This window comes from Amyelois transitella, chromosome W (assembly GCF_032362555.1).
Source record: "Amyelois transitella isolate CPQ chromosome W, ilAmyTran1.1, whole genome shotgun sequence".
In the NCBI taxonomy this organism is placed as follows: domain Eukaryota; kingdom Metazoa; phylum Arthropoda; class Insecta; order Lepidoptera; family Pyralidae; genus Amyelois; species Amyelois transitella.
In genome coordinates this window covers 8,976,797-9,004,683 of record NC_083536.1, presented here as the reverse complement: position 1 = coordinate 9,004,683, position 27,887 = coordinate 8,976,797, and the positions used below count along the sequence as shown (strand labels likewise).

The 27,887-nt window shown below is 37.5% G+C and overlaps 1 protein-coding gene across 1 annotated transcript; it reads right to left on the bottom strand.

Annotated features, from left to right (window-relative positions):
* Positions 1–17,324: 17,324 nt before the first annotated feature.
* Positions 17,325–18,047, bottom strand: LOC132904154 (T-cell immunomodulatory protein-like). The gene has a single exon (XM_060954071.1). The coding sequence runs from the start codon at positions 18,045–18,047 to the stop codon at positions 17,433–17,435; it is 615 nt and encodes a 204-aa protein (XP_060810054.1). The 3' UTR covers positions 17,325–17,432.
* Between the last annotated feature and the right edge of the window lie 9,840 nt (positions 18,048–27,887).

The following is a 27,887-nucleotide window of genomic DNA, read 5'->3' as shown; positions in this document are numbered from 1 at the left end:
ATCATTGTATACCTGGTAGTTTACGTTTTAATATCTACAACTCCCTAGTAAAATCACACTTACTTTATGTAATAGAGGTATGGGGAAGTGCCGTCAAGACAAGAATAAGGGAATTACAAAAGGCTCAAAATAAAGTAATAAAAGCACTATATTGTTACCCATACCTTACATGGCCGTGTGGTTCCCGGCAGCATTATATAAAAGAATAGGACCACTCCATCTCTTTCCCACGGATGTTGTAAAAGCCGACTAAGGGATAGGCTTATAAACTTGGGATTCCTCATTTAATGCCAATTCCTGCCGCACCCCATCACGTCTCGTTCCCGGCGGGAGCGGTATGCGGCCTGCTGAAAGCCGCTTTACGAAGATGAATGTAAGAGGAGGAATGAAGGATAAGATTGAGGAAATATGCCAGATGATGGATGAAAGACGTTTGGATGTGTTGTGCGTGAATGAAATGAAGCGGAAAGGATGCGACGCGACGCAGCACGGCCATTACACGGCTTATTGGTCTGGAATTTTGCAGTACCATTCTTTCTGCACGAATGGCTGAGTGTGTGAATGAGTATGAGTGTGTCAGCCCTCGCCTTCTATGGATTAGGCTGAAAGTTGGAATCTAAAACACTGGTTTTTGAAATGGAGAAAGAAATGACAGCATGTAATATTTTGATTGGAGGAGAAAAAGTTGAGCAAGTGAAAGAGTTTGTATATCTAGGATCAAAGTTTACATCAGATGGCAAGTGTGATAGTGATATTGAAAGGAGAGTGAACGCGGGGAACATGGTGAATGGAGCTTTGCATGCCTTTATGAGCAGTCAGAAACTATCCAAAAAGACTCGACTGGCTGTACATAGGGGCGTGTTGATCCCTACATTAATGTATGGGAGTGAAAGTTGGGTATGGTAAAAGAAGCACGAAAGCAGAATAAATGTAGTGGAAATGAGAGCGTTAAGGAGTATGATGTGTGAAATTGAGTGACCGGATAAGGAACAGCGTGATAAGGGAATGTTGTGATGTGAAAGAAGATGTAGTTACAGGAATATAAAAGGGTATGTAAGATGGTTTGGTCATGTAGAGAGGATAATTGAAAGCAGGTTGACTAAGCAGATATACAAGGAGAGTGTGGAGGGAAAGGTCGGAGTGGGAAGACCTAGACGAACGTATCTTGATCAAATTAAGGACGTCCTGGTAAAGGGTCAGGTCGAAAGTGCCCGAAACCGCCGAGCTTGCATGAAGAGAGTTATGAATGTGGATGAAGCGAAGGAAGTATTCAGAGATCGTGGCAAGTGGAAAGAGGTAGTCTCTGCCTACACCTCCTGGAAAGAGGCGTGAATGTATGTATGTATGTATACCTTACATCAACTCGTATATTCAAGGAGACAAAAATAATGAGCATTCGACAACTTTATTTGTACAGTACTTGCATTTTAATAAAAAAGATCATCAGTAAAAGTATTTTTTAGTATGACACATTCTTACTTTTGCTTGTTCTTTGCTTTGTTATATCTTTCAACCAAAGAAATGTATAATATACCCTTGATATTACCCTTAATTAAATACGGGACTGCTGTCTAGTTTTAAGAACTTTTTCTCTTTTGTTCTCATGTAAGTGGATTTTGTAATATTTTTTTGAGAATAAATTCTTTAAACCTAAACCTAGAATCATGTGGTGCTGGCAGAGTAGAATAACACCACCCAATCTACCTGTGGGCATTGTAAGAGGTGATTAAGGGGGAGGTCATGGGATGTTGTTCTTCTTGTATTAGACATTGTAGGTTGAACATAAAAAAGTCAACCCTGGTCGTTGTCTTTGACAATGGGTATTACGAAAATATGTAAGTAACCATTAATCAGAGGTAGGCAGAGAACAGTCTTGAAAAGACTGAAAGATCACATTCAACTGGGGGTAAAGGGTTATGATAGAATTGAGATTCAAATAGTGGCGGGTTGATAGCCCATCATATACAAAGAGAATTCCAACTTTATAAGCCTAATTATATCCTAAAGCAAGTCATCATGGATCATAGATACTATTGTATGTTATGAATAGAATATAATTTTATCGCATAAATTATTTAACCGATTTATTTTATATTCGAGTGCTACAACATCCTTGCATGAGTAATATAGGATATACATACATACGTATAATCACGTCTATATCTCTTGTGGGCTAGGCAGAGCCCACAATTTTTTCAAAATATAGATTATATTATTTATGTATGTTATATTATAATATGGCTTATAGCCGTATAGCTACGAGTACCTACGATGCGCCGGACACGACCGGCCGGCCGATACCCCACTATTTACATATGCACCGCAAAGCTCACGTCGCCTGCCATCGTATTGCGTCTTACGTGAATCGCTAACTTGCTTGTGTTTAGAACTTTCTTTCCCTGCTTCTTGTGTTTCGCTTGGACTATTGATCTGTTTCTTTTCTCTGTGCTCCTTCTGTATTTCTATAAACTGTACGTGTGTCCATTAAAGTGTATTTGCGTGGACATTATTTGCGATTGGTGCAACTTTAAAACTACCCCGAATGTATTGATTCCGAATTCTGTCCAGTCTAGTTACACCTCCCGCCCACCTAAGCATCTTCATTTCGTTGGCATGTATTTACTGCTCATGTGTCTTGTTCACTGTCCAGCATTCGGACCCGTACAGCAGAGCCGGCCGAACTGCCGTTTTGTAGATCTTGCCCTTGTGTTACATCTCGGCTGGGGTACCTCAAGGCGGTGTTCTCTCTCCATTGTTGTTCGCACTATTTATTAATCGTATCACTGATAACTTTCGATCATCCTACCATCTATATGCGGATGATCTGCAAATTTATTGTCACTCTCCATTAGCTGATTTACCTTCCGCGATTTCCTCTATTAATGGTGATTTGATGCAAATATCTGACTGGAGCAGATCTTTTGGTATCAAGGCGAATAGATAGATAGATAGATAAAACTCTTTATTGCACCATAAGAGAAAACATACAAAACAACACAAAGCAGATATAGATGGTACAAAGGCGGACTTATCGCTAAAGCAATCTCTTCCAGTCAACCTTTGGGTGGAAGGAAACCAAACAGGAGATCGGCGTTGGGGCAGAGCAAGATAAATAAATGTTTGAACATAATAAAATACATACAGAATATATATCTATATATAATACATATAAATACATACAAATACGCATAAATACATATAAATACATAATAATAACATATACTTAGGATAGAGTAGAATGGATGCAAATTTATAAAAAGCACCTAAATGGCGGCGATGGTGTCCGCACCCCATCACGTCTCGTTCCCGGCGGGAGCGGTATGCGGCCTGCTGAAAGCCGCTTTACGAAGATGAATGTAAGAGGAGGAATGAAGGATAAGATTGAGGAAATATGCCAGATGATGGATGAAAGACGTTTGGATGTGTTGTGCGTGAATGAAATGAAGCGGAAAGGATGCGACGCGACGCAGCACGGCCATTACACGGCTTATTGGTCTGGAATTTTGCAGTACCATTCTTTCTGCACGAATGGCTGAGTGTGTGAATGAGTATGAGTGTGTCAGCCCTCGCCTTCTATGGATTAGGCTGAAAGTTGGAAGTAGTTTAGAACTTTCTTTCCCTGCTTCTTGTGTTTCGCTTGGACTATTGATCTGTTTCTTTTCTCTGTGCTCCTTCTGTATTTCTATAAACTGTACGTGTGTCCATTAAAGTGTATTTGCGTGGACATTATTTGCGATTGGTGCAACTTTAAAACTACCCCGAATGTATTGATTCCGAATTCTGTCCAGTCTAGTTACACCTCCCGCCCACCTAAGCATCTTCATTTCGTTGGCATGTATTTACTGCTCATGTGTCTTGTTCACTGTCCAGCATTCGGACCCGTACAGCAGAGCCGGCCGAACTGCCGTTTTGTAGATCTTGCCCTTGTGTTACATCTCGGCTGGGGTACCTCAAGGCGGTGTTCTCTCTCCATTGTTGTTCGCACTATTTATTAATCGTATCACTGATAACTTTCGATCATCCTACCATCTATATGCGGATGATCTGCAAATTTATTGTCACTCTCCATTAGCTGATTTACCTTCCGCGATTTCCTCTATTAATGGTGATTTGATGCAAATATCTGACTGGAGCAGATCTTTTGGTATCAAGGCGAATAGATAGATAGATAGATAAAACTCTTTATTGCACCATAAGAGAAAACATACAAAACAACACAAAGCAGATATAGATGGTACAAAGACGGACTTATCGCTAAAGCAATCTCTTCCAGTCAACCTTTGGGTGGAAGGAAACCAAACAGGAGATCGGCGTTGGGGCAGAGCAAGATAAATAAATGTTTGAACATAATAAAATACATACAGAATATATATCTATATATAATACATATAAATACATACAAATACGCATAAATACATATAAATACATAATAATAACATATACTTAGGATAGAGTAGAAAGATAATGAGACCTAACGAGATTTTTGAAACTATTAATAGTCTGGGCTTTCCTGATATCGGCAGGGAGAGCATTCCATAGACGGACAGCTTGTACAGTAAAAGAGTGGGAGTAAAAATTGGTGTTAGATGTCGGTAGTCTTAGTCGTAGGGTAACCGCTACGCAGACTGCGGGTGGCGCCACGCCAAATAAGAGCCACCGATTATGATTGCCTGCGTTTTAAATGGATTCACAAACTCGAGCGTCTTTAAAATATTTCTATTCGTTACATATTTGGCCTTCGCAAATATGATCACGTTTCTTCTTTCCGTTCGCAGCTGAAGTGGCTTCCTATCCGACTCCGTCGCAATTTGCATATTGTGACAATGCTCTCTTCTGTCTTATTTAATCCGTTTTCTCCCTCTACTTAAAGGAGCGCTTCAATTTTTATAGTGATGCCCAAGGCGCCACCCGCAGTCTGCGTAGCACGGTTACCCTACGACTAAGACTACCGACATCCAACACCAATTTTTACTCCCACTCTTTTACTGAACAAGCTGTCCGTATAGAATGCTCTCCCTGTCGATATCAGGAAAGCCCAGACTATTGATAGTTTTAAAATCTCATTAGGTCTCATTATCTTTCTTCTCTATCCTAAGAATATGTTATTATTACGAATACATATAATGATAAATATAGGTATCTGTATTTATGCGTATTTTTTGTATTCTTTGTATGTATTTATACGTATTATATATAGATATATATTCTGTGCGCATTTTATTATGTTTAAAGATTTATTCATCATTCTGCGCCAACGCCAATCTTCTTTTTAGTTTCCTTCCCTTCGATCAACTATAAACAACTAGATACACAGTCCCGAGCAAAATAAAACAAAATATCGTCCTCACCTCAATACGTAATTATTATTACGCATATTACTTCGACTATTTGACAATGTCCTATGTCTAAAAACAAGTGTATTGAAAATTGAACCTTAACTGTTTTATAATAAGGCACGCAATCCTTAAAAAACGTAGTTTGGTGTGACATGGTATTAACTCAATGTTTCATTTAGAACAAAGAGGCGAGTGGAGTGGCTTTGTTTTACCTTCACACACTTAAACATTTTGATACGAAATGCGTTGCAATAAAAATTGTCTATTGGATGTTAGAAGGAGTTTGTTTGGGTGTATGAGTGTTTGAATGTCTGTGATTATGTGTCGATTTGGATGTAAGTAGTTTATTTTTTACTTTAAAGGTAGTTCTTTTGATTTTTGTCGACTTCTGTGGCCTAATGATCATCTTGCCTGACTGCCAAGTCGGAGGTCTCGGGTTTGATCCCCGGTTTGGTCAATCTGGAAAATGTATTTTTTAGATGTTTGTTTGTAAGTATGTGAGGATGTTTGTTACTCAATCACGCAAATTCTACTGAACAGATTTCGATGTGATTTGGTTTACAGGATAATTACTACCCCAAAATTCTTACAGAAGCGAGGCTCCGAGGCGCAAATAGTGTTCGAAGTACTATTTTTTTGTCAATTTTATACTTTACTAGCTTGTTTGATTGAGGGTCTATTCTGTTTATAGAGAACTATCAATAAATTAGAACGAATTAAAGTTTATATATAAATCTATTTTTAATTCGACAATAGTGACAATAAAATATTACTATAATAAAAAGTGATTAAACAACAACAACCGATCTTAATAAATACTACCACTTATTTAATGCTGGCTACAGATTATTGCCGCGAAGGTCTGCGAATAAGAGGCACAAGTTTTGCCGTGAATTCACGGCGAGAATTCGCGCTGTGAATTCATATTTCCATTCACCTCATTAAATAATTAATCAACCGAACTAGTATCAAAATAAAAAATCACAAACAAAAAATAAAACAAAGCGACTCCACAACTTTATGTTCCTAGGCAAGCATCAAGAAGCGCGGCGACAAAACTATATTTGTTTCGTTTACTCTTTAATATTTGTTGACCGCAAGAAAGAGATAGGTGCGGATAGTGCTAAATGCCGAGTACCGTTAAGTTTTAAATATTTAATAAAATGATTTGATAGAAAACCAACAGCTAACTTATACTATTAAGTGCGATTACTTTAAAACTGAATTGTACTAACATGAAATAGGAAACGCCATCATTTTTGAGCGCAATTCTTGGACAATTTTTACACTTTTTGACAGAGCACTTCGTCATTGTGCGCCGTTGTCACTTGTGGACGGACGAAACGAGACTAGCCGAGAACTTTACTCACTTGAGCGTTGAGTAGAGTTTTGCCGCGGACACTTTTTTAGCGGGATTGTGAGTCTAGTTGTTTATAGTACGTCAATGTTCCTTCCACTCAAAGGTTGACTGAAAGAGATTGCATTAGCGATAAGTCCGCCTTTGTACCATCTATATCTGCTTTGTGCTGTTTTGTACAATTTACTTTTATGGTGCAATAAAGAGTTTTATCTATCTATCTATCTATAATCACGTCTATATCCCTTGCAGGTTAGACAGAGCCAACAACCTTGAAAGGCTGACAGGCCACGCTGTTTGTTTTAATGATGGATTTAAGATTAAAATAGTGACAGGTTGCTAGGCTAAACGAATAAGCTTATAAGCCTATTTCTTACTCGCCTTTCGCGACATCCATGGAAAAGAGATGGAGAGGTCCTATTCTTTTTTTCATTGGTGCCAGGAACAACACGGCACATGAGAGATCGGTATAAACAAAATAATTACGTATTTTGTTAAAAAACTTACTTTGATATTCGATTACCGTCATTCCACAAAGCACATCCGTTAATGCTTAGGCAAAATTTTTATTATTATGCATAAATGTATATTGTTTATCTATTGTAGTTTTTATGTATGTATATTGTTTATCTATTGTATTTTTTATGTATGTATATTATAATTATTTTATTTTATATTTTGTGTAGGTATAAATATATTTATTTAGTTTAACCCCACATGAAGTTCTCTGTAAGACCCAATGGTTGACTGGTAGATAATGCTTCTAGCATTAAGTCCGCCAATTGTGCTATACATTTGTATCTTGTGCAATGAAGTTTAAATAAATAAATAAATAAATTACCAGGTTCTCAAACTATACGGAAATAGTAAAATCATTATTTCTACAAAATATACTGCCTTGATTCCAAATAACGTATATGTATATTCTTTAAAATGCACCACCTCTATCCTTAATAACTGAATCCCAAGCCGAATATTTTTCAAATAATTGAAGTAAAGGAATCTTTTAAATTTAAACAAATATCTAATAAATAAAAATTGTTTAACTTTTTTTAAACTTTGTAAATAAAATTATCTTGTTTTATATACATACTCATTTATAGCTTTTTATACATATTTTAACGACTAACACGTAAAGTATGAGATTCACTTATTGCATTTGCATGTCTGTCTTTGACTCTGCATAGTGTTATTAGGACGATTACATACTAAACTAGCTGTGCCCGCGACTTCGTCCGCGTGGAATAGTTATTTTGGGCATCATATTTATTTTTGCAAACATCCTCCTCGGCTTTATCAATAATAGCTGCTAATTGTTATGCGGCGGTCAGGCGGTCACGCGTATTAGAAAGAACGCTGCTTCGCCGTATTAAATGTTTCGCTGCAAATTGCTTATAACGACTATATCTCAAAACCTATTCGTCTGATTTATATACTATAAATGGCAATTTTAGTCTACATGAAAAGCCGAAAGTAATAAACATATTTATTTGGATAAGGATTAATATATAAGGATTAATATTAATATCCCGTAGGAAATCCGGGATAAAATGTAGCCTATAGCCTTCCTCGATAAATAGACTATCTAACAGTGAAAGAATTATTCAAATCGGTTCAGTAGTTTCTGAGATTAGCGCGTTTAAACAAACAAACAAACAAACAAACAAAACAAACTCTTCAGCTTTATAATATTAGTATAGATGAACTTAAAAACTCAAAGTATGGTATGATGTATTGATATGCTGTGTTACATACACCTATGAGTTCATACCTGAAAGTGTTTTTGACTTTCAAACAAATTACAATCGATATAAAAGTATTTACTCAGTATGAGTATAAACACCCTTAATTACTGTGTATCTGCTAACTCGTACTTTGCGTATTTCACTCGTTCCCATTTTAGACCATTTTGTTGCTAAGAATTAAGTTGTGATGATGTGTCGTGTGTGATAATTTAATAAGATTATAATGTCAGTCTGTTTATTTATAATTTAGAGTTTCTGCTATTATTGTTAACTTAGGAGGTGTAATCGGTGCGTGATCTTACCACGGGCTCGCCGGAAGTTACTTACCACGGTGCTTTCAACCGATCATTAGCTAAGAATTAGGAAGTGTAATCGGTGCGTGATCTTACCACAGGCTCGCAGGGAGTTACTTACCACGGTGCTTCCAACCAGTGAAATGAACCAGTTAAGTGAAATGAATGAACTGCTTGTAGTAATTAGCAAAGGCAACAAACCTTCTGACGACATCGACGCTAGTAGGTATCGGATAATTTTGCAATGTGTTTATTTTACTGGGATCTGGAAAAAGACTTGATTTGTTATTTTGTGACCCAAATATATCATCACCGTTCTTAGGAACTCGCACTTAAGTGGATTAAATTTTAAGATAACTTTTCGTAGTCTTTCTAATACAGAAATTATTTTTTTATTATATCGTAATAGTCTAAATAAATAAAACATTGTTTATAGTTTAGTCCTGACATAGCTATGGTCATTAAACGAGAAAATACGCTAGGACTAGTCTTGAGTCCCATAGGACAACGTTTCATTTGGTATATCTTATCAGCGGTGAAGGCTGTGTATATTTGCGTGAGTCGGGATGAAGTGAAAGTTGATATATTCGATCTAACTGAAAAGCGGTATATTTTCTGGATTTTTCATTTAACTTTAATTTATAGTAACTTTGTGATAAGTCAAGTTTTGAAAAGTAAAGAATGGGCCAAAGAATCTAAAATTTCCGTAATGTTGGGTAGTGGAAACTTGTCATCTAGAATTCTATTATTTAATTGCCTGTAATCAATTACAAGTTTCCATTTTGTTTCAATTATTTTTGTCACTTTTCTTTGGAACAAGCAAAACTGTACTTCTATTTAAGGTACCCACGGGTATCAAGGCCTAGCTGAGGAAAATTTGTAATAAAATGAAAAATATCCAACATAATCAACAAGTTTTATTATTAATCAGTCATGTACTTAAATTACTAAAAATTTAAAACACAAAATAGCTTGTCTACCTTAAAACCAAAACAATATATAACTTTTTTAAAAACGCAATCTGTAGGCCTTATTATACTAGGGTAGGATAAAAAGGCCTATACTTTATTCGAAAATCAACTATGTAAATTGGAATTCTTGGGATCAATAATCTTGAAAGCAATAGGAAGAATAGTAGTCTTAGAAAATTAAATAAATTGTCCTTATTCGCATCCATCAGGACATTGAAAGTCATCAGCATCTTCTGCAGTCAAACCGACACACTCATCGTGGTACCACTTGGAGCATCGCACTGTGGAATATGATAAAACAAACGCATATCAAAAATGACTTTTACCACTGACAAATATAAAGATACCTATGTACATAATTTAATAGTTCAAATGTTGAACTTCATTATTATGTACCTTATTTTTTATTGCATACATTATAAGTAAATGTTTTTTGTACCAAAGTTCAACTTTTATGCAGCTAAATATTTTACGTTCTTGATCTACCATTTGCAAATCCAAATAGCATTAAAATTTAAAGTGACAGGTACAAAGTATTGTATATTTTTGGAAAGCTTGTCTATCGAAGATTTGAAAAAAATATATAACATTTATATGTTATTCAAACATATGAATATGAAAGTGTTAATCGTACCGTAGTAGAAAAAAAGGTATCTTCAAATTTCGTCGAAGGTTTTAACACTTACCCACGTTTGCCCACGCTTTGAAAATATTATTAAATTTAAAAAATCAAAATCAAAATAATTTATTTGTAAATACAGGTGAATACAAAGATGTCAATACTACACTACAGTACACTACACTACTATAATACAGTACTAATACTTGTTTAAAACATATATAAAAATTTGCTGCTACTTTCTGCTACTTACGAAGAAAATTAAAAATATCTACAAAGTAAGTACTCTTCGTGGGAACAAAATCAACAGTTGCGGTTTAATTGGTTGACGAGTCTTATCAATGCTTTGTATGTATATAGGTATATACTTATCAATTGAATTTATTAAATTTGATAATTTTTGGTTTCATTTCCTTTGAGAAAATAGATATTTGAAATAATTTACACGGTACTTAATAGTATACATTCAGTCAGAAAAGTATCGGGAATGGATTATTTATTTATGGTTCCAAATTCAAATTTTTGTTTTTTTTGTTGTTGTTAGATTGGCACAACTGTTTTCCATTTTGGCGCGGAGTTTGAGTTGCATCTGTTGTTTACATTAAATACAGTGCTATTTTTAGTTATATCATATCTAGAGTGTATTGCTAATTTCATAATGGATAAAAACATCGAACAAAGAGTTTGTCTTAAATTTTGCATTGCTAATGGAATATCGTGTTCGGAGTCACTGCAAATGTTACAGAAGGCTTACGGTGAATCGACTTTATCAAAAACTCGTGCTTATGAGTGGTACAAAGCGTTCAAAAGCGGTCGAGATGTGATGGAAGATTTGCCTCGCTCTGGTAGACCATCAACTGAAGTTAACATCGCAAAAGTGAAGGAAATAGTGACTGAAAATCCTCATTCAACTTTGAGAGAGATAGCCACCGAACTTTCTGTATCTCACGAGTCGATCCGTACCATTTTAACTAATAATTTGGGTATGAAACATGTTGCCGCTCGGCTAGTCCCAAAAGACCTGAATTTTTTTCAAAAACTCAATCGCATGAGAGTCGCTGAGGACATGCTAGAACGAGTCAATTCCGACCCAACATTCATGAAACGCATTGTTACTGGTGACGAGACGTGGGTTTACGAGTTTGACATGCAAACTAGTCAACAAGCTTCGGAGTGGCGCCTTCCAACTGAACCGAAACCGAAAAAACCACGCCAAAGTCGTTCAAAAGTCAAAGTCATGTTGGCTGTTTTCTTTGACTATCGCGGTGTTGTGCACTCGGAATTCTTGCCGGAAGGTCAAACGGTAAATAAGGAATATTATTTGAGTGTTATGCGGCGTTTAAGAGAGCAAATCCGACGAAAAAGGCCAGATTTGTGGAAAGAAAATTCTTGGATTTTGCACCATGATAATGCACCTTCGCACAAGGCCATCATTGTGAACGAATTTTTAACCAAACACTCAACAAATACCATCGAGCAACCACCATATTCACCAGATATGGCTCCAGCCGACTTTTTTCTTTTTCCTAAACTCAAATTACCACTTCGTGGCACCCGTTTTCAATCGGTAGAAGACATAAAAGAGAATTCGCGGCGAGAACTGACCTCAATTCCGGAAACAGCGTTTAAAAAATGTTTTGATGATTGGATTATTCGTTGGCGTAAGTGTATCGTTTCTAAAGGAGCATATTTTGAAGGTGATAAAATAAATTTGGATGAATAACAAACAGTTTGTGTATTATTGATCTTTTCCTGCTACTTTCTTGACAGAGTAGTATGTTGGTAACAATGTAATAGGCGTGTGTTATTTTTTATATTTGTATGCTGGTAACACTGAGGAAACTGTTCTTCAATATAATTGTGTGCGCTCCCAGTTGTAAAAGTTTCGATGTCTTTAAAATAAAAGTCTTCGTCCAAGTATTAATTGTTTTTCACTTAATTCAAGGGGTTATTGGCCCAGGCACATAAGCCTGAGAAACAAAAGTTAAAACAATAAAAAAAAAAACTGTTTCGTCAAAAAATACTTTTACCGCGTGCGTGGCGTTGAGGTTAGAAAGAAATAAAAACTTGCGAGCGAGTGAAGCAATAAGCAAGGTCGGGACGAACAGGAAGATGGAAGACGAAAATAGTTTAAGACTCCAGACGCACACGAAGCTCGAAGGAGCATCTAACTGGAATATTTGGAAGTTCCAAACCGTCGTTTTACTACGGGGTCAAGGTTTGCTAGAGGTAGTAGACGGGAGAAGTGTGAAACCAGAGGCGGCGGGTGAGAAGGCTGCATGGGAAAAGAAAGACGCGAAGGCTCAGTCATGGCTTGTAACAAGAATGTCGGAAAGCGTGATGATGCATATCATAACTTGTACCACGTCCGCGGAAATGTGGCGAAAACTTGCGAGTGTGTATGAGCAAAAATCTGAAACAAGTATTCATATTGTTCAACAACGTTTTTTTCAATATAAGTACGAGGAGGGCACCGCGATGACTACATTCTTATCTAAAATAGAAGAATTAAGAAACCAGCTCAAACAGATGGGGGAAGACATTTCAGAAAGGTTCGTCATAACAAAAGTGTTAATGTCAATTCCAGATATGTATAAGCATTTTTTGTCGGCGTGGGAGTCCGCGTCGGACGAGAAACAAACGCTAGATAATCTCGTTGCGAGATTATTGATAGAAGAGGAACGAATAAACGAAAAGGAACCTCAAAACTCGTCAGCATCGGCGTTCGCAGCTAAGAAAAACATTAAGTGTTATAAGTGTAATAAGCTGGGACATTACCAAAATGAATGTAATCAAAACAAGGGTTCGGGACACGACAATAGACCGGGAAAAAGGTGTTATTCCTGCAAGAAAGTAGGACATACAAAAAGTAAGTGCTATTTCAAGAAGAATCGGGAAAAAGACAGTAAAAGTAACGCTTTTATGGTGATGAATGTAAATAGACACGTCCAACAATCTCAGTGGTTAGTGGACTCGGGCGCTAGTCAACATATGTGCCGTGATCGCAACCTATTTACCACATATTTATCGTCGAACAATAAAACAGTTATCATTGGAAATGGCGAAGAAATTAGTGCACTCGGGTTCGGACAGGTGGCGGTAGAGGTATTTAATGGCCGCGAATGGGTGAACACAACCATAGACAACATACTCTTTGTTCCGGAATTAAAAACAAACCTGTTTTCCGTCAAATGCGCGACAGAAAAAGGTTATATTGTTAAAATGGACACTAAATTCTGTAAATTTTACAAGGAAAATTCTGTGTGTGCCGTAGCGTGTCGTAACGGAGATATGTACTATATGGTTATAAGTGTGAGATAGCGTTATAAGTGTGAGATAGCAAATCTGACTGATGTGAAATCTGGACTTAAAGAGTGGCACGAAAAACTTGCTCACCAAAACTTACAGTATGTAAGAACAGTGCTTAAAAATAACAACATTGAAGTAAAAGACGCGGACTTGAAGGTTGCTTGGAAGGCAAAATACATCGTTTGCCTTTCAGTGCCAGTGAAAATAAAACGAGTAAGCCATGTGAGTTAATACATGCAGACACGTGCGGGCCCATGGAGATACCATCCGTGGGAGGCTCCAGATATTTTGTTGTTCTTAAAGATGACTACTCAAACTACAGATCAGTGTACTTTGTAAAAGGGAAAGATGAAGTGAAGAAGTGTATTGAGAATTTTTTGTACAACATACATACATACATACATAAACTCACGCCTCTTTCCCGGAGGGGTAGGCAGAGACTACCTCTTTCCACTTGCCACGATCCCTGCATACTTCCTTTGCTTCATCCACATTCATAACTCTCTTCATGCAAGCTCGGCGGTTTCGGGCACTTTTGACCTGACCCTTCACCAGGACGTCCTTAATTTGATCAAGATATGTTCGTCTAGGTCTTCCCACCCCGACCTTTCCCTCCACACTCTCCTTGTATATCTGCTTAGTCAACCTGTTTTCATTCATCCTCTCCACCTGACCGAACCATCTCAACATACCCTTTTCTATTCCTGTAACTACATCTTCTTTCACATCACAACATTCCCTTATCACGCTGTTCCTTATCCGGTCACTCAATTTCACACCCAACATACTCCTTAACGCTCTCATTTCCACTGCATTTATTCTGCTTTCGTGCTTCTTTTGCCATACCCAACTTTCACTCCCATACATTAATGTCGGGACCAACACGCCCCTGTGCACAGCCAGTCGAGCCTTTTTGGATAGTTTCTGACTGCTTATAAAGGCATGCAAAGCTCCATTCACCATGTTCCCCGCGTTCACTCTCCTTTCAATATCACTATCACACTTGCCATCTGATGTAAACTTTGATCCTAGATATACAAACTCTTTCACTTGCTCAACTTTTTCTCCTCCAATCAAAATATTACATGCTGTCATTTCTTTCTCCATTTCAAAAACCAGTGTTTTAGTTTTACTTACGTTCACTTTCATTCCTTTCTCTTTTAAAGCTTCATGCATACAGTTTACCATCTCCTGTAACTCCTCCGCTGATGACGCCAGTATAACCTGATCGTCGGCATAGAGCAGACATTTGACGAGTAATTCATTCATCCTTAATCCACTTTCAGACTCTTTCAAATCTGTCAAACAACTATCCATAAATAGGTTGAACAGCCACGGTGACGCAACACATCCCTGCCTAACACCTTTCTCAATCTTAAACCACTCAGTGTGCGCTCCGTTTATCCTGACACAAGCACTCGAATCCTCATATAAGGATTTCAGTGCTCGTATCAAGAGACTGCTCACCCCATGCATAGAAAGTGCTGACCACAATTCATTCCTCTCAACTCTGTCATAGGCCTTTTCCAAATCCACGAATGTGCAATAGACTTTTTGACTCTTGGCCAAAAACTTTTCGGCTATGCACCGCAAAGAAAAGACCTGATCAGTACATCCCATTCCCTTTCGAAATCCCGCTTGAGCATCCCATATTTTGTCATCAGTTTCATTCCTGACTCTATTAATCAATACCTTAGCATACAATTTGCCGACGACGCTAAGCAGGCTTATACCACGATAATTTTTGCAGTCCAGTTGTGACCCTTTTCCTTTGTAAAGTGGCACAATAACAGCCTTACACCAATCTTTTGGTACTCGGCCGCTTCTCCAACACAAATTGAAAAGGCAGTACAACTGTCTAGCTACGACGCCTTTTCCTGCTTTAAGCATCTCGACCGACACTCTATCATACCCGGCAGCCTTACCCGCTTTCATACTCTTAAGTGCTTCCACAATTTCAAACATTTCAATTTCGCCTTCCATCTCATTCTCTTTTTCTTCGCTATAGCAGAACTCTTTCTTATTTTCTTCCTTTTTTTAAAATAAACTCTCAAAATAGTCCTTCCATATCTTTAGCACACATTCTTCTCCTTTCACAACGCTACCATCCTGGCATCTGATCCTAGTCAGCTCTCTGGTTATAGTTTTTCCTCGGGCTGACCTTACGGATTTCCAGAATACTTTCAGATTTGACTGAAAGTCTTCTGATAGCCTTTTATCAAAATCCTCTTTATACTCTTCTTTCTTTCTAATCACAGCTTTCTTAACCAAATCTTTCATTTTTTTATATTCCTTACGTGCTTCATTCACATCCTCATCTATAACCTCTTGCATTCTTAAGTTAGCTTTTGCTGCTAACAAATCCAGCCATGCTTTCTTCTTTAATCGCACAAGTTCTTGCACATCTTTACTCATCCACGCATTTTTGTGATTTTTCCCTTTCCTTCTTCTACTTACACCACACACTTCAACAGCTACTTTCACAATTCTTTCTTTAAATTCCTTCCATCCATCTTCAATATTGCTTCTCTCATCTAAATCTTCAATTTCATCCTTCAGTCTATTAATATACTTCTTACCTACATCCATATCTTGCAAATTTTCTACTTTCACTCTTTCCAAAGCGCTGGTTTGCTCCCTTACCCTGTGCCGCCAGCGATTGAAGATACCCCTTATCCGGGATATCACCAGTAAATGGTCCGAGTCAATGCCAGCACCGCGATATGCTCGGGTATCCAGCACTTTGTTCTTCAATCTTTCATCTACAATCACAAAGTCTATCATACTTTTTAAAATACCTTCCACTCTTGTATAGGTGTGGATCTCTTTATGTTGAAACATTGAGTTCGACACAAAAAGATCCCACTCTAGACAAATTTCTAATACACTTCTTCCATTATCATTCACCTTTTCGTCACCAAACGCACCAAGCACCTTTTCATATCCATCACGCTTTACACCCACCCATCCATTAAAATCACCTAACATAATAATCTTCTCATTTGGCTTGGTCACTTTCAATACTTCTCTTACACTATTCCAGAACTCCTCGTTTTCGCTTTTTGCTGATGTTGTACCCCTCGAACCCACATCCCACGGTGCATAAACACCTAAAACGAGCATCCGAGTGATTCTAACTTTCAGCCTAATCCATAGAAGACGAGGGCTGACACACTCATACTCATTCACACACTCAGCCATTCGTGCAGAAAGGATTAGACCGACCCCTTGACAGCCTCGGCTGGTACTGGAAATTCCAGACCAATACGCCGTGTAAGGGCCGTGCTGCGTCGCGTCGCATCCTTTCCGCTTCGTTTCATTCACGCACAACACATCCAAACGTCTTTCATCCATCATCTGGCATACTTCCTCAATCTTTTCCTTCATTCCTCCTCTTACATTCATCGTCGCAAAACGGCTTTCAGCAGACCGCATACCGCTCCCGCCGGGAACGAGACGTGATGGGGTGCGGACACCATCGCCGCCATTTAGGTGCTTTTTACGGATCATCATGCGATTCCCACGAGACGCAAGGGAACAATTTTGTCCGCCCCAGCAGAGCCCCGCATGCCAGGGTAAGGCTAGCCATTACCTGGGGGTCGCCCAACCCCATGGCGGAAGTGGCACGCTCGAGACTAGGCTCGCCCCTAGCCATGCATCCATCGGCGCGGCAGACCTTAGATTGGCAATTTTTTTATAAGAGAATTTTATTGTAGTTCTAAAGAAGAAAAGGTGTTTTTATTGTATTGTAAAAGAAGATAGTTTTGAATATTAGTGGAGTTTGATTCTAATATGAACTATTTTATATTTTAACATAAGTCTTTTCATCAATCTCTATCACATCTTGCCTATCATTTCTTTCTTTCCAATGTAAATACAGTACAAGCCCTGTTATTACAATAATGATGGCAGTGAGGACAAAAACGCTTTTAAGAATAACTTTGCTGGGTGTAACAAATAATCGAGCCTTCCATTGAGAAGGGTCATAAGGTGGGGAAGGTATAACTACTATTTGAGAATTGGGAATAATCTGAGTCCAGCTTTTGGAGTAACCAGACAGTCCAATGGATAAAGTATCAACAAAATTTGGAGTCCGATCAAGCCCAAATATAGAGTATGGCAGTTGTAGAGCAAAATATGCCGACTGAGGTAACTGTGCACAAACACCTGTCCTGTAAGTGCCCTCCTGAGACCAAGTGTTGTGGCCAATCTTAGGGCCTGGTAAATTAGTGCCAAACGTGACTTTCCTGCTATATAAGGTTCCATTAATAACTGGTATCTTCTCATTGGTTAATCCAGTCACTACAATAACTTTAATAAAATTTGTGTCATACTCTAGTTCATTTCTAAAAGCATGCATGGTGTATGTGCCGTCTGAGTCATTCTTTTTAACATAAATTATGTCAAGGACAAGCATTTTATATGCATTATCAAAATCAATAACATTTTTAATGTAGTTTGTAGCATATCTATTAGATACGCCGTGTATGTCATGTGGTTCCCGGCACGAATACAAAAAAGAATAGGACCACTCCATCTCTTTCCCATGGATGTCGTAAAAGGCGACTAAGGGATAGGCTTACAAACTTGGGATTCTTCTTTAGGCGATGGGCTAGCAACCTGTCACTATTTGAATCTCAATTCTATCATTAAGCCAAATAGCTGAACGTGGCCAATCAGTCTTTTCAAGATTGTTGGCTCTGTCTACCCCGCAAGGGATATAGACGTGATTGTATGTATGTATGTATGTATTAGATACATTGGTAAATTTTACCAGAACTAGACAGTGATCGGTGACTATAGTATTTAATATAGCTATATAGACAGAGTTACATTTTTTATCTTATTTCAAAATAACATGGTCTAGACATGAGTCTATCCTTGGGTGATAAGTGTGGGCAGATAGAAGACCATGCAAAGAAAGAGTATCTAAATAATTCAGACGATTTCGGCGTTCATGCGCCTTTTCATTAGCAGCGATAAAAAGGTCAATGTTAATATCACCTATTATCGAAATATTTGTAGAGTGTGATATAGTTTCTAGATGTTCATCAAGGGAGTTTATGAAACCATCAGCATCTGAGTGAGACGGGGATCGGTAGATAGCTAGAAAGATCCACCCACACATCTCAATTTGAAGACCAGTAGCATCTACAAGCTTAAGCTCGGTAATTTGCTAATATTTGTATGATGTATGTGCACTTATTTGTGTAATTGGAATTGCAACCGAATTTAAATTCGCTATATGATTGTTATTTACACAAACACTTATAATTTTATCGAAAATAAAATAGCAACACGGTCACCGTTCACAAGATCTCAGAAGGAAGGAAGTTGCTTATTGGGTAGCAATTTTATTATTTCGTGTGAGCAAGCGAGATCTAAGATATATAAGATCGCTTGCTCACACTCGCTTGTTCTAGTTACTTGTATTACTTGGATTCCGAAGTTATTCAAAGATTTTTTTTTGTCTATTTTAGTGTTACTGACATTTTTTTAATGTTTCAAGGTGACATTTGTTGAAATTATGAACGCAGACAATGTTAATTATTATATATCTTTTTTTTCTTTCAATATTAAATATCTTGGACATGTCTTGACGCATGACCTGAAGGACGATGTCGATATAGATAGGGAGCGAAGAGCGTTGTCGGTTAGATCGGATATGATAGCTCGCAGATTTTCGCGATGTTCAGAGGATGTAAATAAAACGTTGTTCAGAGCATTCTGCACATCATTCTACACAAGCACACTGTGGGCTGATTATTCGAAAAAATCGTACGACTCTTTCCGCATCCAATATATTAATGCGTTTCGAGTGTTGTTTGGGTTGCCTCGATTTTGCAGCGCGTCAGGCATGTTTACGGGAGCGCAGATTGACTGCTTTTATGCAACCACGCGCAAGCGGGGCGCCAGCCTGATGCGTCGCGTCTGAGCCAGCTCCAACAGCATCCTGGCCATGATAGCGAGCTGGCTGGACTGTACCTACATTAACCACTGCTGTGTACTACATGTGGGTACAGTGATATATTGTAATTACTAACCCTAGATTTTAAACTACTGTAATATGAATACTAACAAAATTTGTATGAGTCCAGATGCTTGAAATAAATAAAATGTTGCGAACGCGATATATGAAAACCTATCGTAGATGTCGCCACTGTTTGTTATTCTTTTTTTACTCTGTGTTACATTACATTATACTTGATCATTGTTCATTGCTCTGTATTTTTTTTTATCTCCCTAGATTATCAGCTAATAACCACATATTAATAACAGTTTTCATCAGGTTATGGGCCCAGACGCCTGATTAGAATAGTTTAGGGACAGTTTATCCAATTAGTTTTTGCGAAAAGCAATTTGTAGTCAGACCTAACCTCAATCCGGCTTTCGCAAATTTCTCGGTTTTCAGAGTTTCTTTTTCAACAAAACCACTTGATTATCAAAACTGACATCAAACGGAAACTTAATTAACATCGAAAAGTAAAAGGCCGCGACAATTATGCCACGTGAAGTTTTGCGGTGAAGACGTTTCTCGAGCACGAGGAATCTTTGGACATGCATTGAACACGATGACGACACAACTTTTAGTAAAAGCGACGACACAAAAGCTAGGACAAATATCATTTTGTTAATAGATTCTATTAACTATATACACATTTAGGATTCAAAAACATAGAAGGAGGTATGGAATATCTGATCCTGGTAATGAAACCTTAATAATTACCTCTAGGCGGTATCGAAACTTTTGTAATAAACTAATCAAAAAATTAAAAGAAATTATGACAGGCAACAACTTATCCAAAATAAAAACAACCCTAAAAAATTGTGGCAATCAATTAATAAAATTACAAATCGCAATAAAAACAAAGGTGATAATTTAGAACTGATTTATTGTGGGGCTACCCCCCCAAGAATCAGTTAATTACTGTAATCAATATTTTTCTCTAATAGGCAAAACATTGGCAGAAGATATTCTAACAAAGCAAATCCCACATCAAATCTCTGACACTACTAACATCATCATTTGTATTAGTGGATGCTGATCAGAATGAGGTGTATACTATACTAAATGGGCTAAAATCAAACAGCGCCTCTAGTTGGGATGGTATTCCCACCAATTTTTTTTAAAAAGCTGCAGATGTTGTTGTTCCCATTGTTACACACTTGGCCAACCTATGCTTTACTCAAGGCGTGTTTCCAGATGCATTAAAAATTGCTTTAATAACACCAGTATACAAGGGAGGAGACAAAACTGATGTCTGCAACTTCAGGCCTATATCTGTATTACCGCCAATTTCTAAAATTCTCGAAAAACTAATGAATAAACGCCTGATGAGTTATTTGAATTCTTTTAAGATTCTTTTTCCTTCACAATATGGCTTTAGACAAGATCTTTCGACCGAAGATGCCGTGGCCGATCTCACATCTCATATTACAAAAACTGTTGATAACGGGAAAAAATGTGTCACTGCATTTTTAGATATGAAAAAAGCGTTTGACACAATATCTGTCACCTATCTTGTGAATGAATTGGAGAGAATAGGCATACGAGGAATACCTTTACAATTATTTAAAGACTACTTATATAAAAGAAAACAGCGTGTAAAGATAGGGAAACATCTTAGTGATCAGTGTGATGTTACTTTCGGGGTGCCACATGGGAGCGTATTAGGACCCACTCTCTTTCTTGTATATATCAATGGCCTATGCAGCCTGGATGTAGATGTAGGTAAAGTCTACTCTTATGCCGACGATACTGCTGTGGTTTTTACTGGTGAATCCTGAGAGACTGTCCGAAATAATGCCCAAAAAGGTCTTGCTCGAGTAGCTAGCTGGCTCAACCACAATCTTCTAACCCTTAACGCAGGGAAATCGTATTTTGTATGCTTTTCTAATTATAACTTTTCACAACCACCTTCGACCTATACTATACAGATACATACTTGTGGGTCACCAAATTCGTTAACATGCTCCTGCGTTTCTTTTAAGCGCGAAAACTGCGTAAAATACCTGGGAATCATGGTAGACCAGCGTCTGTCTTGACATGCTCATTTAGAGTTGGTCATGACCAGAATTAGGAAGCTCATTTGGATGTTTAAAAACTTGAGACACGTAGCTGATGTGGATCTTTTAAAACAAATTTACACTGCCCTAGCCCAGTCAGTACTATCTTACTGCATTTCGGTCTGGGGTGGAGCCACTAAAACAAAGTTTTTAGAACTGGAGAGAGCTCAAAGATCTCTACTTAAAGTCATACATTTCATGCCTTACAGATACCCTACTGACATGCTATACACGTCAAGCGGTCTCTTATCAGTGAGAAAGCTGTATGTACTGCAAATTACACTCAGAGCTCATAAAAGACTTGCATTTGATCCTCAAATTCTAAATAAAACAAGAAAACATAATGTGGCACCAATACAGGCCTTTAAAACAAAATATGCTCACAGACAATTCACCTATCAGTCAGCTCATTTGTACAATGTATTAAATAGTAAATTAAACACATATCAGATGAACAAGTATAATTGTAAAAAAACTGTTACTAATTGGTTAAAAAGACAAAATTATCAGGAAGTCGAATCAATTATCTATACGTCTTAATAGGAAATATCTGTACTATATAACTATCTACTTACTTGTATATTCACTTACAAATAAAATATAATAACTTTGATAACTTCACTATAAACAAACGTAACATCATATTGACTTATTACAAACAAGACTGTACCTAAATTTATTACCTAAGACAACGAGAATGTTATAATTTCCCACAAACGACTGACATGCACTCGATATAAACAAGTTGGCACTTATTGGTACTTTTGTTATATTTATATTTTATTGTAAATTATATTTTTTTACCTTCTCTTTTTAGCTTAATACTATTGTTTATTGATGCCTTGTAATTATTGAACTTACATATGTAATAATAGGTCTACTTTAGAAGAGCGGAATCTCCAAACACAAGTGCATTATGCATTTAAATGGAGGCTCCTCCATTTAAATGCATAATCCTCCAATTTGTTACCCGCTTGTAAGTTACTTAATAAATATTTTTTCATTTTTTCATTTTTTTTCATAACCTGCGTAAGGCTTTTGATGACTCCGGCTTAACCAGAAAAGTAGGTCTACTGCGTAATTTAATCACTACATCACTACATCTAGAAGGTTGTGGAAATGTAGAAAATTATGTAAATATAATTATTACTTGCGCACGCAAGCTCAGAAATATTGGGTTTCATGTTGATATTGAGTGGTTGGGTATGCTTCTTCTGGCAGGGCTACCAGAATCATACAAATCCATGATAATGGCCATGGAAAGCTCAGGTAAGAAGATAAGTACAGATTTGTTAAAAACTAAAATTCTGCAAGATGTCAAAGATGAAAAGGATTCTGCAGCTTTTTATTCACAGTACCACAAAAGTAGTAAAGGCCCGCGTTGTTTTAAGTGCAACAAACATGGTCATATAGCTAAATACTGTCATTCAAACCGAGGTTTAAATCATAATAACAACTCAAGTAAGTCAAATGATAAGTCAGATGGAACCTCTGGTTTTGTGCCTGCATTCTCCGCAGCCCCTGTTCAGGAGAGAGGCTGTTGGTATCTCGATTCGGGTGCTGCACAGCATATGACCAATAATAAAAACTTAATTTATGATTTTGAATCTGCTATGATAAACAAACATCACTGTTGCGGATAACAAAACATTACCAGTAAAGGGCTGAGGATAGGTAAATATACAAAGCTATGGTGCACAGAGAAAAAGGCTGAATGGCACAGTACAGGCAAATAATGTGTTATATGTTCCAGATTTGGTAGTTAATTTACTATCAATGCACCAAATCACTAAGAATAATTGCAATGTGAAATTTGATGAAAATAGCTGCAAAATATACCGGAACTCAAAGCTTGTCATGACAGGATATATACAAAATGGATTATATGTGATAAATAATGACACACTAGAACTGTTATCGTCAACTCATATATGGCATCAGAGATTGGGTCATCTTAACTACCAGAGTCTTCAAAAACTTAAAGATTCAGCTGGTGGTGTAGACTTAGACATGAATCATAGATATGTGACCTTCAATACTTGTATACAAGGTAAGTAAACAAGGCAACCTTTCAAGAATGTTGGTACGAGGGCTTCCGGTCTTCTAGAGACAATACATTCAGATGTATGCGGTCCCATGGAGAAGAAGTCACTGGGTGGTGCCAGATATTATATCACATTCATTGATGATTATTCAAGAAAAGTATTTGTTTATTTTATGCAATCAAAGTCTCAAGTATTTGAATATTTTAAAGAATTTAAAAACTTGCAGAAAATCAACTACAGCTAAAAATGTAAGTACTAAGAAATGATATAATGGTAAGGAGTATGTTAATGAAGCTTTTGATAAATTCTGCAAAGAATCTGGAATCAAGAGACAATTCACTTTACCATACAGTCCAGAGCAAAACGGGATGAGTGAGCGCATGAACAGAACCCTAGTTCAGCGCGCTAGATGCATGCTCATAGATGCTGAACTTCCTAAAAATTTTGGGCAGAAGCAGTTTCTTCTGCTGCTTGTGTGATAAACCGCTTGCCAACTAAATCTATAAATTATAAATCACCTGAAGAGATGTGGACAGGTGTCAAGCCTAACCTACAACATATGAGAGTTTTTGGTTGTCCAGTGATGATGATCAATCAAAACAGCTTACTTTTGTTGGTTACTGCCAAGAATCGAAAGGATATAGATTATATGATAAAAAAGAAGGAAAAATTGTCCGTAGTCGAGTTGTAATATTTCTTGAAGAAAATATAAAGAGGGATTTTACCCTAGTGCCATTAAAAAGCTCACAGGATGAAAGTAGAAATGAAAACCTTGAAGACTCTGACAGTGACACGAGTTCATATAAAAGCATCAGTACAGTCAAGGAAAATGAAAGTTTACAAATCAGTGAAGATGATACTAATGATGAAGATTATACTGCTGAGCAAGCTCTGAGCCCTCAGCCCCCTGCCACTCGAAACTTGCGGCCTAGAAAGAATGGGAAAATGCCTATCTGTGTCAAAATACAATGACTTTGTCATGTATGTATATGTCATGATCATTTCATGTCATACTTTGTCATGATCATTTACTGCACGATCCACAGACTGTAAAAGAAGCCTTAGATAGATAAAATGCAGAGTGGAGAAATGCAATGGAGTGTGAAAAAGCTACCTATTACATAGGTCTACGAATAAGTTATGATACTAAAGGAATTTACATAGATCAATCAAAATATATAGAAACTGTATTGAAACGATTTGGAATGGAGAATTGCAAATCAGTGGATACGCCAATGGAAACTGATCTTAAATTCTCGAAGGCCTCAGAAAAAATATATTGAGTGAAATTCCTTACCAAGAAGCAATAGGGTGTCTATTATACATTTCACAAGGAACGCGGCCAGATATATGCTATGCAGTGAACAGATTAAGTCGCTATAACAAAATCCAACATCAGAACACTGGACTACTGTAATAAGAATCCTTATATATTTGCAGCGTACAAAAGACCTTGTGTTAGCATTCAAAATAAATGGGAATCAAGAGATTACAGGATACTGTGATTCTGATTGGGCATTTTGTACCGAAGACAGAAGATCCTGCACAGGATATGTTTTTATGCTTCAAGATGGTGCAATATTATGGGACTCCAAAAAGCAACAAACCATTGCCCTATCGACCACGGAAGCGGAGTACATGGCACTCACTCTGAAGCTTTATGGCTGAGACAGCTACATTGTGAATTGTGGCCTACAACTAAGGCTCCCTTCATAACCCTGTTCTGTGATAATCAAAGTGCAATTAAACTTTCAGGTAATTCTGTTCAGGTATCACGCCCGTAGTAAGCACATAGATGTACGCCACCACTACATACGAGACAAGGTCAAGTCTGGTGACCTTCACATTGAGTAAACATCGAACTTGTAGGTATATACCTACAAGATCGATGCTTGCCGACTGCCTGACCAAAGCCCTGGCCAAGCCGAAGCATCATCAGTTCCTCGTCGGCATGGGTCTGCGTTCAAGGGAGGATGTTGTAATTATGTATGAACGCAGACAATGTTGCGAACGCGATATATGAAAACCTATCGTAGATGTCGCCACTGTTTATTTTTTTTACTCTGTGTTACATTACATTATACTTGATCATTGTTCATTGCTCCGTATTTTATTTTATCTCCCTAGATTATCAGCTAATAACTACATATCAATAACAGTTTTCATCACCATTTGAACTAAGTAACTGACTGACTAATTAACTACCTGATATCTAAGAATTACAATACCTGTGTCTTCAAACACGGAAATTAGCAAGAAATATTTAACAAGAGGGAGCAAAATAAAACATTCAATAATTAAAATAAGTAAATTTTATTGAAACAGTTTACTTTTAGTTTTTTTTACATATTGATGATTATATAAAGCTATACATACAGTATATTACACTAATTGTATTATCCACTTATCTCTTGTTATTAAGGTTACAGCTTAAGTACTCATTTTCATAAAGAAAAGATATTGAAGCTGTCCTTAAAATATCTAAGTAATTAGTACTTTTAATATAAATTGGCAGAACCTTTCACGCACTATATGGACTCGATGCATATCATCAATCGGATAAATACACCGCACAGTTGGTAACATGGTTTCTTCCAGCACTTGCACAAAATGAGCAGTTGAAGCACGTCCTACTATCCACACCTGTTCCCCAGGTCCAGCAGCACTCATCCAGCCCCACATATTTACAGATATGCGTCCAGACTCCATATTTGGCACAATATGTTTTTCTTCATACCGAGTTGCATTTCTTCACCATAAGTTGCGATGACATAAACGAACTTTTCGTCCGTAAATATCGCTTTTTGCCAGTCAAAATCCAAATACTGCCGAGCAAATTCTAAACGTTTTTGCTTATTTATTTCGGATAAATACGGCTTTCTTGCTGGCAGTCTGTGGTGTAGTCCCTCACGTTGCAAACTCGACGAACAGTGAAGCGAACAACCACTGAAGTGTCGAACTGTTCTGCAAATGTTCTGGTCGGTATGAAGCCATTATTTTCGTTTTGTTCCACCATGGATCTTTGCTGTGTCGCGTGTCGCTGTGCTGTGTCGGCGGACGACGGCCGCTGCGCAGTCGACTTTTTACACTACCCTCTTCTTGATGGCGCGTTACCCAACGCTTCACCGCTTGTTGTTTATTGTGTTATTTGTGTAAATGTGTGTGTGAATGACAGCGGTGACTGCAAGCTATAAAGTTTTGCGAACTATGACTGCAATTATAAACGCGAGCATACATAAATCTATTTAAAATTGGCAATCCATAAAAATATATGTATATATATATATTATACATACTACTCTGTCAAGAAAGTAGCAGGAAAAGATCAATAATACACAAACTGTTTGTTATTCATCCAAATTTATTTTATCACCTTCAAAATATGCTCCTTTAGAAACGATACACTTACGCCAACGAATAATCCAATCATCAAAACATTTTTTAAACGCTGTTTCCGGAATTGAGGTCAGTTCTCGCCGCGAATTCTCTTTTATGTCTTCTACCGATTGAAAACGGGTGCCACGAAGTGGTAATTTGAGTTTAGGAAAAAGAAAAAAGTCGGCTGGAGCCATATCTGGTGAATATGGTGGTTGCTCGATGGTATTTGTTGAGTGTTTGGTTAAAAATTCGTGCACAATGATGGCCTTGTGCGAAGGTGCATTATCATGGTGCAAAATCCAAGATTTTTCTTTCCACAAATCTGGCCTTTTTCGTCGGATTTGCTCTCTTAAACGCCGCATAACACTCAAATAATATTCCTTATTTACCGTTTGACCTTCCGGCAAGAATTCCGAGTGCACAACACCGCGATAGTCAAAGAAAACAGTCAACATGACTTTGACTTTTGAACGACTTTGGCGTGGTTTTTTCGGTTTCGGTTTAGTTGAAGGCGCCACTCCGAAGCTTGTTGACTAGTTTGCATGTCAAACTCGTAAACCCACGTCTCGTCACCAGTAACAATGCGTTTCATGAATGTTGGGTCGGAATTGACTCGTTCTAGCATGTCCTCAGCGACTCTCATGCGATTGAGTTTTTGAAAAAAATTCAGGTCTTTTGGGACTAGCCGAGCGGCAACATGTTTCATACCCAAATTATTAGTTAAAATGGTACGGATCGACTCGTGAGATACAGAATGTTCGGTGGCT